This window comes from Gavia stellata, chromosome 8 (assembly GCF_030936135.1).
Source record: "Gavia stellata isolate bGavSte3 chromosome 8, bGavSte3.hap2, whole genome shotgun sequence".
Classification (NCBI taxonomy): domain Eukaryota; kingdom Metazoa; phylum Chordata; class Aves; order Gaviiformes; family Gaviidae; genus Gavia; species Gavia stellata.
In genome coordinates, this window is record NC_082601.1 from 22368181 (window position 1) to 22380528 (window position 12348).

The window sequence follows — 12348 nt, forward strand, 5'->3', positions numbered from 1 at the left end:
TGATTTGAATTCAGGGTACATCGTTTGGTAATTGGGTGAAGCCAGACCGATCTCTTCAGGCTAATACAACCCCATGCAGGAGTCAGGTCTGATTTGACTGGCCCAGCATAGCTTTTGTAATGAAGACTGCTGCTCTCTTAGTGTGATTTTACTCCTCCAGGTGGCCAGCAGTATGGCACAGACACGTTGGTACTAACAAATACGCATTGCCGCACACGCTCAAAGCGGTTTAGAGATGCGATACACGCTGCTGGTGACTGCATATGCATAAATAAACCATGACAGGTAAATAAAAATACTGGGCTATTATCCACTGTAGTCTAGTATAGCTGTTTTTGAGACATCCCTGCAAGTAGGAAAGATTGCTCTCAATATCCTTCAATGAAGCCTCCAAGGTTTTGTTATGAGCTTGTAACTTGAGCTGCATTTGCAGCATGAATGTAGTGCTTAAAAACTTTAAATGGCATTTCTGTGCTCAACAGCTGAGTTTTAACAGCGTGCTGCTTTTCTATGCAATTTTTGCAGTCCCTGTTGGAACACTGTCTGATCAACTGATATCTTGTGTGTCCCATTACTTAAAACAACTCTCTTATCTTAGAGTAATGTGTAAATACTGCTCATCTTTATTTTTAATCTTTGTGTTGTGTGTGTCTTTATATCTGTGTGGAAGTCTAAGACAGCATAAACCACTGCCTATTTTAAGCAGTTTAATATTGATAGAAAACAAATCTAAATTTTCCAGAAAACTTTCTGAATTCTCATGTATTGAAATATATCTACATAGGAAAATGTCACACGGTTTATTCTGTTTTGTGAGGAAGTAAGTACTAGCAATCCCCTAATCTGATACGAAGAGGCTGCTGGAAGTTCGTGGCCATGGGGAGAAGTGAGGCTGGTGGGCTAAGGAAGTGAAAATGCATTTAATATACTTGTTCTAAGCCTGAAGGAGGAATTTCATTAGACTGAGAACAATCATTTTATTCCTAAAGCTAAGGAACCTTTTTCTTTTGCGCCTGATATCTAACCTGGCTTTTTGTCGCTAAATGAACAAACAAGACATAAATAAAGTCCTTCATTTTAGAGTGGCCGCTCTGCTAGTTGCTCAAGGTCTTGAATTAGCTATGTGGAGTCTGTCAGTTTTCTCTTTTTGGAGTAGAAACAGAAGTTCAGTAACTTTTGGGGAATTTGAGTATATGTTTTTGTTTAGTTATTACTAACTCTTGTATATTACAAAGAGTGCCCAGGCTGGGCTTTTGAGGAAACAGGCTTACTTTCAGTCCTTTACTTTATCTTTTTTTTTTTTTGCCAAGTTCTAGCACTATCTTGTAATAAGTCACCTCAGGATATAAGACCATATATGAAACCACAGTTTTTAAAGTTCTGTGGGGCTCACTTTTGTGATATTACAGGGCAGAAAAACAAATCCTAGTATTGTCTCCCTCCAAAGCACAAGAGGCAGGCATCCTCATTCCATAGTCTTGGCTACGTCTATATAATTGCTGCTACAATTTGAATTCAAGTAAAAGCTTTTAGTTGGTCATCCTCCCAAATGTTTCAGAAATGTCATTAATTTTCAGATATGCTTAGAGATCTGTCATCCTAACATAATTTTAGTCTGACACAAAAGTCAATTACACTAATTGTTCAGCAGGAATTAACCTCTTATGCATCATCAGATTGTTACTGTTGCTAGGTTCACTTTGCAAAGATCTGTTCCTTTCCTGTATCTGTACATAAGCAATGCCAAGCACCAGCGCCTGTGAGCCTCAGTACTGGCTGGGAAAGAACTACTTCATTGTACTGGGAACAGACATAAATATTGAATATACTTCTAAACTGACTGGAATATTGAAGTATGCTGCAAAAAGACAGGTCACTTTCAGGTGCAGAAAAATGATAGGAATCTTCTGATTAAAATTAACTTAAGCACAATTATCATTAATGAAGCAAATGGTTATCTGTGTATTTTCCGCTATTAAAGAGCTTTTCATCAATAGGTTTCAAAGTTTATGCTTCTAAGAGCACAACGCTCATATCACCATTTAAGATTGGCTTATGCAAGTCCATTCAGAAAATGGAGTGATCTGCATGATTTGGGTATTGTAACTGAGAAGAGGCATATGTATATGTGCAGGAGCCAGCTCAGGTGTTTGTGAGATAGGGCTGGAAGATGAGCTCCCAGGGGAAGTTCTAGGGCGGTTCTAGGTCAGCTGGAAGAGGGATGAAAGCCAGCCGTCAGAACAAGGCAGAGAGGTTGGAAGGAGGAAGGGCGATACTAGCCAGTTACTTTTTTGGCACTGGCTAAAAGAGGTATTGCTGATTTGAGCAAAGAAATGTTTTCTTCTGCTTGGAAAATCATTATTTGTAAGTGACGAAAGCTGCATTAGAGGTGTGCAACTCCCATGGTCAGTTTTCCCTCAGAACTGAAATCACAGCAAAGCCCTGGGTTTTGACAGATAGCTCATGTCAGAGACTCACAGTAGGATCCTGAGAAGACTATGCACAGGGCTGGAACCAGTGGCGAGCTGAGGGCTCAGATGGGCGCAGGCAGTGAGCACCGTGTTAACCGTAGTGAAGGAAGAGACAGGGGCAGGCAGATCTAGCAGTGGTGCTAGAGCCCAAGCTTTTTTCCAGGCAATTTGAAGGACTTAGGTGTCCATGGAGCAGCCTCCAGCTGCCAGCTCTTTTCTTGCTCCCCAAGAAGCAACCCCAATAACTCAATCAGAATATTTACAGACATTTAGGATGTTGGCTCAGCAATAAAACAGAAAGCTCCAGTGGCCAGTTCACCCGCATGGCTCCTCAGCCATCCTGCCCAGAGCATTCCCTGAAACTTCCCCAAAATGTCCTAGATGGAAATTCTCTCCATATACAGAAATGTTTTGTTTAAATCAGTATAGCGTTTTTCACAGCATCAGGATCTTGTGTTTAACTTGGTATTTTCTTCAGCACAGACATGAGGAGCTGTGCGATTAATTTTTCAGGAAGCGCAAATAGTCAGTGGGGGGAAAAGAGCAAGGTAGCAGAAAACCTAAAGGCAGGATGATAAAACTCTGGAGTATGCCATGTGCAAAAGTCAATGTCTCAGTATTCGGTAGCCAGCTGGAGAGTGTGATGATACAGGGGAGAAAACTGAAGCCATCAAAAATAAAATGAGGCAGGGCAGACAAAATAGTGGTTACATGAGCGGTATACCTACCACTTGAAGTAATTTTTTGTGTGCCTAGACCACCATGTGTATGGCCCAGCGGCTACAGCTACGCTAAAGCCTGCTAGTTGCTTTTGCTGTAAAGTCTAGTGGAGACAATTACAGTTTTCCTCTTGCAGCTTGTCTCTAGCGGGACTGGGCAGTGAGATAAGGCACCGAAAGTAAAAACCTATGTAAAGACATGAAGGGTTTCTTTAGCTGGGAGTGCAAAGCCACAGTGCTAACCTGTTTTGTTGCTGAGGAGTGGTGTGCTCTCAGACACTTTTCCATGCCTCATTTACGCCTGTTTGCTGTACACGCAAAGTCATTCAATGTTTCAGAGGGTCCTTTCACCGAGGACAGTCCGCTCCCATTTGAACGCCTCGGCAGGAGAGGGCACAGAGCAGCGCTCTTGGCAGGGGTTACTCGCGCGGGGAGCAGGCTGAGGCAGCCGACGCCGGTCCGTGTGGTTGTACAGAGTTCAGAAAGGGAGGGCTTTTTGTTGCTGCCCTCTGCCTATTTAAACCAGGCGACAGCCTTTCCAGGCTCGCTGGGAGCCCGGCAATACCGCAGGGCGGGTCAGCCCGGCTGAGCGGCGGGAAGGCAGGCCGCGGCGGCCAGCTGGGGTGACGAGGCGCGGAGCGACGTCCCCGCCAGGCCGGTTGGACCTCGACCCGGCGCTGAAGCGGAGGCTGCGTCCCCGCCGGGTGCAGCGCGCTGCTGCCGGCAGCCTCGGCCGCGGTGAGTGCCCGCAGGACGGGGGTCCCCGCTCGCTCGGGCCGCCTCCTTTTCTAGTTCACGGTTTGGTGGGGTTTTTTGGAAGGGGAAGAGTGCCGGGGGAAGGCTGCTTCTGGCCGCCCGGCGGGGCCAGCCGTGCTCCTCAGGCGGACCCGGGGCAGCCGCGCCGCGGGGCGCGGGCGGGAGCCAATGGGGGCCGGCGCGGCCGTGTGACAGGCGGGGCGGCCGCTGCCCCGGCCGGGGCGGGGAGCCGGCACAGCGCGCCGCGCCGCTCGGCAGCATCATCCGCAGCTGCAGGGCTGACACACGCCTCCATCCTCCCCTACCCCGGCAGCCACTCGCACACGCCTCGCCGCGGCGAGGGAGGCCGGGCGGAGCGGAGCGGAGCGGGGGGCGCCGCGGCAGACAAAGCAAAGATGGCAGGGATCCTCGCCTGGTTCTGGAACGAGCGGTTCTGGCTGCCGCACAACGTCACCTGGGCGGACCTGCAGAGCACGGAGGAAGCCGCCTTCCCGCAGGCGGAGGACCTCTACCTCGCCTTCCCCCTGGCCTTCTGCATCTTCATGATCCGGCTGCTCTTCGAAAGGTAACGCCGAGCCGCCCGTGCCGCCCCGGGCTCGGCGGGGCTGGGCGGGCCGCGCGGCCGGCCGCGGCCGCTCGCTGAGGGGCAGCCGGGGAACCTTGGCTGTCCGGCGTCCTCCTGCCGCTGCCGCTTATCTCCCGGCCTTGCCAGGCTCTTACGTTTTCCCTCCGCCCTCGGTCGGTCACGTAGCGGGCCCGATGCAGGAAGGTGGAGGGGTTCGGGAGGCAGCCGGCGCTCCCCTCCCGCTGCCCGCAGCGCGGCCCGCCGCGGGCGCTAGGAGGCGAGGTCTCCCCGGGAAAGGGCGCAGCCCTCCCTCCACCTGCGGCGGCCGCAGCGCCCCGGCCCGCTGCTGGTGCTGGAGGGAGAAGGGCCCTCCGGTACCTGTGCGAGCCGGGGCCTGCCCGCCCGCGGTCCGCTACCCACGGGCTGCGGCGGGGTCCGTGCCCCCCCCCCCCTCAGGGAAGCCCCGCAAGAAGCACTGTGGGGATGGGCCGGGGCGGGAAACTGTCCCGGCAGGGGAGTTTGCCCGTGCCCCCGCTGCAGGGTCGCTCTCTAGAGAGTAACGGTTGGACTTGATGATCTTACAGGTCTTTTCCAACCTTAGTGATTCTGTCAACCGCGGCGAAGCCCGCGCTGCCCTCCCTCTGCGCGGCGGCGGAGCGCCTTCCGCCGTGGGGCAGGACTCGGCCTAACTCCCGCCGGAGGCGCGAGGCGCTGGCGCTGCGCGGCTGAGGAGGCGGAGGGCAGCGGAGCGGCGGCAGTTACACCTGGGCGTCAGGTGGGAACGGGAAGTTTGGTGGTGACCGCCAGCCTGAGGGTGAGGCATGGCTGAGCAGAGTTTTGCTTGGCCAGTTTGTGTGGTAGCGGTGTGAGCGGTCCGTGCCATACATCGGAAATACTCCAAGTGCTGTCAGCATGTAGGATCTCGGTGAAGAAACACTCCAGACGCTGTTTATCGCTGAACCAAACTCACCGTTCTTTGAGTGTATTTTGAATGCAGCAAACATATAAATACATATCTATGTATATTTAAACACAGGACGTCAAAGTAGCGATTGGTCAGCGATGACTGTTTCTGTGACTGTTAACAGAGGCCGCCTGTCACAGGGAAGCAGCTGAAGCGAAGTGGGTCCTCACTTGTGCGCTTCTGTGCTGCCTGACAAAGGTGGTGTTCCCTCCATCTCCAGAGAACAAAAGAACGATTTCCTATGCCAACACCTACGTGTTTTCCGTGCTGCCTTCCTAGGCAATGTTATGAGGGTAGTCAAGGAAGGTAAAGGAAGACCAGTAGTTACCACGTGCCAGAGAAAGGCTATAAAGATGCTTTAAAAATTATAAAATAGCCGATCTGCCAGGTAGCACTCCGCATCTCCTAAGTATTCTCTCGCCCTGGTTAGAATATGGCACCTGGGATGTTGGTTTGTGAAAAACTTGGCTGTTTTCATGACTCAGTTGGGAGGACCGTGTTTGTTTTGAGAAATAAGCTGTCTGGGCTGTTGTTAACTTCTGTGTTGCTTTACAGATTTACTGAAAAAGGCAACAAAACTTGTGGTCTGCCTGAAAATCTGAGGTTATGAAAAGTTGATTTATACACTTATCCTGAGTTAAATACTGCAATATAGTTACAATTTGAGTGCTAAGTATTATTTAGATAATGTCAAATCATTAGGGTTTTTTTTCCCTTGCAGTCTGTACAACATGTACTTTCGAACACTGAAAGTGGGTGCGTGATGTTGCATCTCTTGCCATCTGAACTGCAATATGTATCGCAGCAGGGCTGTGTTTAGATTTAGGAACAGTTAGTCAGGGAGACAATTTCAGCCTAAACTTAGAATCATGTTGTTTCTGCTAGTTCTGATGTGGCTGTTGTTAGTGTTACAGAGCTACTCTGATTATTTAGTAGCCTGTAGCCACTCCTTCTGGTTATTTTTCTTCATTCAATTAAAATAATTTTTAATTTTGCAGTACTTCATACTTTTAAGTGTGAGTTATACAGATGAGAAAATCAGTTCATTTTCATAATTATCTGATCTTTGATAGGCTAATTCTGAAATTTAGATCTGGAAATGAGTTCTGCTAGCCTGATAGTAGGTGACAGACCTCCAAAGAGGTTTTATTAACAATTACTTAAGTACGTATTTTTTCCTTTTTAATTTCAAATCAATTGCAAAACTCCACTGTGAGAGGAAGATCAGGCCATTTTGTGTGGCATTAATCCACACGGCATGCTACAATTGTGATTTTTCATGTAGAGCATTTTATTAAAGCAGGCTGAGCAAAAGTGACTGGACCTGCTTCCACTGATCAAAGCAGGGGGATTGTCTTTGACTTGAATGGGGGAAAGATCAAGCCTAGTATTGCTCATTAGTAATTTATTTTGTCAGACCTCTGTACTTTGTTGGGAGCTACAGAAATGCCCCATGCACATCATTAATTAAAGGCTTGCAATTATTTCAACTGATAAAGCTATACAAGATTTGGAAGGGAAAAGAGAGGAATATCTGTTAAACTGATAATTTTTTATTCTTCTGTATATTAAAACAGCTACATTTTTTCCTTTCAAAACTCAAGTTGTGAATGACTGATGTTGTACATGCTACATCCTGGAACAAGCTTTTGCAGATGTGTAACAGTTGCCTGTTTTTGCAATGGTAGAAACTGAAGAAAAAATAAAAATAGATGCTGTAATAAATTAAAAAAAAACCCCAGGTCTACTTTAAATCCATGGTTGTACTGCAATATTTGTAACATCAGTGTATTCTCTATTTTGTTTCATAAGATGCCTAATACAGGTGCTCTTGTAATCCTTTATACTGGTAGGGAAGCAGCCACAAGGTGTTAAGAATCTGATTACGTATTTTATATCCATTATTTTTGGACTCCTTCACAGCAGCTGACTGCTAGGCTGCTGGAGCAGTATGTTTTTACTTCCCTTGCTAGCAAGGGTGACTAACTTCATGGATCTTCACAGTAGTAAGAAATATGGTTCAGGGGGAGTTCTAATTTGGACTTCACTTGTCTTTGCTTACAAAGTTCTTGATGTGCCTGGGGCATAAAAGTTGTCATGCTAAGGGTTAAAAGTTGACTTCATTTATATATGTATTTGTATTCTATATATCTATATATTTGTGTGAAATTGAAACGACAGAACTTGGAAATTTTGTTCTACCTTTCTATACCCATTATTAACAGAGTTAATCCTGCTGGGATTTTTTTTTTTTTTTGTTACTCATTTGGTGAATCAACTAACCAAGTCAAGAAAAGAATCCAGACACTTCTGAATTTTTTTCTTTCTTTCAAATAAACTACTTTTTGTTGATTTCCTTGTCCTGCTATCCCTGACCAGCACTATGGAATGAAAGGAAAAAGTAGATTATAACATTAAGTGTATGCTGAATCACTTAAGCAATTGGATCTGATGCTGATGAGTGCTCTTGAAATAAGCTTTGCTCTGAGGTATAATCTCATAACCATGAGATTTAGTGGATCTGTCTGCTGATGCGATCATAGTTATGGATGAGGTGCTAAAATACCTTAACAGCCTTTTCTCTTTTCCCTTCCTTCTCATTCATCTGTTTCTTTAAACATAAAGTACATTTTAGAAAACTATAATAACTAAGCACAAAGATAGTGTTACCTAGTAATTTGGAAGATGCCAGGAGTTTAGCAATGCAGTGGTAATGTGGGGACATATTTCTTCATCGTAACCATCCATTTTGTATCTCTTACTATTTTTTTAAAGGCATGTAAGCAATTAAGGATCCTGTCCTGTACTATACAATGCCTTCAGCTATAAGGAGATAACATAAGTGCTTAATAATACCAGTCTCTGTCTCCCAGGATCCTTTCCAGTTCTAATGCGGGCAAGACAGGTTTAAAGCTGCATTGAAACTGGTCTTAGTAATAGCAGGGTGTGGTAGTTTTGATTGGCCTAAAAAGATAAAGAAACACCTGTTATCCTCGGCAAATACAATTTTTCTTCTTTCTTTCATGGGATTACATAGCTCTTCTCCCTCTGCACTAGACCTCGCTGCTCAGAAGCAGGATCCTTTCCTATCCTCCCAAGCACGTCCTCTGTGAGGGGTGTGTGGTTATATGAAAACAATGTTCGCTCAGCAATAGGTGTTCTTGTTGGACGCAAAGCAAGAGGGTAACATGCCTCTGCTTTAGGGACTTCTCTCAAGGGAGAAGCTGGCTGAATCCTCCAAAAGAAGTGCTAACTAAACAGATTTCTGATGTGGTCTAGCAATCTTCTGAGTCAAGTAGTCTGATATTACTGCTTTCTTTACATTTGGCTCATCTACTTAAGTTTCTCATATCTCATCTTTGCATTGTAGTTGCAGTATACTTTATTTCCCTCAACTTGTAAGCAGCAGTTTGGGCTCGGACCTAATGAGATAGCTCCATAAATCAGCAAATTAGGCTTATAATGCCTTTATTGTCCTCCGGCCTTGATGGGGGGGGGGGGCGGGACGTGGGGAGGGGGCATGCATGCGTGTGTGTGAGTTCTCAAAGGTGAAGTTGGTATTCCTCAGCTGATGGAATGGCTCATGTGGTCAGGGATAGCTTGATTATATGTAGGAACAGCCCCTCAGCTGCACTGATTTAAACTGAGCCAACCTTGTCATGTACTATCAGTCAGATCAAGATACTCCAGACATTGAGTGTATGGAAATTCATGACTTTTTTATGACATTTTGCTTTTATAATGCTAATTCAGCCTCAAAGGTAACCTCAGCTGACTCTCATTTAGTATGACACAGTAGAATTCCTGGTGGATCAGGGTGACATAATACAATGACTGTGTGTGTGCACATATATATATGTATATTTTGCTAACTAAAAATTAATTCAGGTGACAATACATTAAAGCCTTGCAAGTGTTTCTGGTATGTGGTGTATACATACAAATTTGTTTTTTGTAATCCCTACGACATCTAGTATCGGTGCTTTCTTATAACAACAAGGAGGCTAGAGAGGATACAGAATTTGGAAGAGGGTGTACAAACTTGCTGCATTTCCAGCAGCCCAAAACCTCATCTGGGAAGGTTGGGTGGGGCAATGATCGTTATTTCTGTCAAAACCTGTTTGTAGGCTGTGATATTTGTAGATTGCTTGCTTAGTTCCCTGTGTGTTAGGTGTAATCTGATTGTTCAGGTATAATTCACCTGTGTGTAAGTGGATGCATGTGTTCACTGACAATAATGTTCTTGGTTTTTTCTCTATATTTTTTTATAATTTATTTTTTTCTAAGATTACCTGTAAGGTCTTTTTTTGCTTGATTACTATTTAATAAATGCTTAATTCAGTTGAAATGGAATAGGACATTGAAATTGATAGCTTCCTATGAAAAGGCACAGGCGATGTAAAGAAAATAACTGAAAAAGCTTTCCTTTAAACTTTAAACCAATTTCGTTATCAAATAGTAACAATAGAGCATTAACAGTAAATAGATTTAAAATAAATTTCTATTTTGCTGATTGTACTATCCATTTTTCTGTGTTTCTTTTCATCAACTATTAATTTTCTTTCATTTGTATGTTCCTTTACATAACCAGTTCTTGTTTCCTAGGGTTGCAGTTTTTGAGCTTCAGCCACTAACACAAGTAGATACCTCACAATGTAATGATTATTTTTACCTGGAGAGCCATTGTCTGTCTTGGCATGGATGGAGCTCTGTCTTACCAGCTCTGACCACTGCGCTGTACACTCTCCCACCTCCCGCCTGTGTTGGTTGGTATACATCTCTGTTGTGTAATGTAGTTGTGTGTTCAGATGTAAGCTGAGAGTGTTCCTTTAAAAGAAGGTGGAGTGGATAAAATGCATGCTATTTAAATGTCCTTCGTAAAGGACAATTTATAGATGCACATTAGTGCCAATCTCAAAATTGGGAGTTAATTGGGAAATATGTGTTGATCTCCAGTAGAGAATGCCATTATAACTGATTTCTAAAATATCCAGGAGATGGAAGTATGACAGCCAAACCACAGGTCAGCTGAGGGAAAGGTTTCAGTGACAGGTCACTAGTGGGTACTGGGAACCTATTACTGGGGCAGAGCTGCCATTAATGGGGTTTTGTCTGAGTGCAGGTTCCAGTTACTGTTAGAAACTCCCATTTGATTCCTCCCTGGATTCCTGTAACTGTGCAGTTGGATCCAAATTGTCTGTGGCTCTTTCAGTTGCTCCTACTTCTGCCTGTGTCACTGATTAACAGGCATTTGCTAAGAATTTATTCTCAGAAAAAGAAGAGCTTCTGGTATGCTGCCTCTTTCTACACATCTGCAGACCAGTGTCGTCTTAGTCCATACAAAGTATTTAGTAAATTAACATTAGGGAAATCTGTTCCCTTGACTCTCTCTCTGTTATCTGTTAACAGTGTAGAGAGGAAGGGGATGCCTGAGCTGAACAGTGCTTACTTGACCATATTTGTGTTTTGTTTTGCTTTTTTTTCCAACAGTTGTTAAATATCCTATGCCTACAGTAGTTTGACAGTTAATTAGCATTTGGGGTTTCTGTGCCTTTCTCAAGGTGGTCTTGGATTTTTGAGAAGGAAGTTAAAATTACAGCCTAAAAGTATGTAACTTTCATAAGTTATGTAACCTTGTATAATATTCAGTAGTATGCTTAAGACTCTAGTTGGCACCTTATGGACAGTCAGATGCGTATGATGTGTATCAACAGATACTTGGAGGTGTTCGTCTAACATCTTGATTGCTCTGTGGTCTCCCACACCAGTGACTCCGTTCACTCATTGGGCACTTAAAGATTTTGGGAGTGCAGCAGGGATGGGCATCCAGGTCAAGGGAAAGGGAGGGAAACATGTGGGTCTCTGATCACTTGAAAGAAGAATCACTGATGTCTTGCTTTTAAGGTGAGCAAAGTTTCTGACAATCAGATGGTCTAAGATCTTCCATCCTCTGCAAGGAAGTCTTCTTAGCAGATGGTCCTTACAGAAGACTGACTGTATACTATCTGGCATACATCAATTTCTCACAAGGATGATACCTTTTGGTTATTCTGAAGTAGTCAAATTGTGGTGGAGGTGGGAGAGCTGGAGTATTTAGCATAGCCAGTTACAATCTTAGAGATGGTTTTCATAATGCCAGTGGACCTGTAACACAAAGCTGTGGCTTCTGTACCAAAACCAGAGAGTAAACTGTAATGATTTTTTTTTCTATGTAGTTAATACCTCTCATAATCACAGATTTTGCCGTTGGTAAGCTTTCATACTGCTGAGCAATTGTGAAGCCTCATCTAACTGTTACTGATGTAACGTAATCGAATTTTAACTCTCAAGATAATTGTCTGTGCAATTACTAAGAATGTCTAAGAGCCATAAAGAAGCATAACATCCAGTTAGCCATGTTGTGTATTTTATAATATGTAAGATACATATATATTTGCATATTGGCTATTAATCCAAGTTATCTTTTGCACAGGGAAGAACAGAATGCTATAGTTCTTCAGTCTACCTGGTATTCATGAAGTATCTTTCAGGTTCACTAAGCAAAACCGCATTTTAATATTATAAGTGATGCATTTTAAAGTTTGGTCTGAAATGATGAAAAGCTGCCTTTGCACTCATAGGTCACACTAGGATGGTTAAAGCAGTATATCTAAATCACTTGCATTCTTTTCTCAATGTGAGTGCAGTAAAAGCTTCCTTTTAATAGTATCTTCTCTGTCTTGGTTTCTCCTCTAGGGGTGGGGAGGAATAAACTATAGTATATTAAAAAAATAGATCTAGCTGACATAGTTACACTGGTGCAAAAAACAGAGGTTAGAGCCCAGAGGATGTTCATTGGCATAAAATCTTAGCTTCCTGAGGCTGTTTGAGTAT

General features: G+C 44.3%; 1 protein-coding gene across 2 annotated transcripts in view; it reads left to right on the forward strand.

Annotated features, from left to right (window-relative positions):
* Nucleotides 1–4341: 4341 nt before the first annotated feature.
* The window catches only part of CERS6 (ceramide synthase 6), a 127638-nt gene continuing 119631 nt past the window's right edge, over nt 4342–12348 (forward strand). For both annotated transcript variants that reach the window (XM_059820565.1, XM_059820564.1), the window contains exon 1: nt 4342–4511. In XM_059820565.1, the coding sequence (XP_059676548.1) occupies nt 4342–4511 (170 nt within the window). The remainder of the gene's footprint in view (nt 4512–12348) is intronic.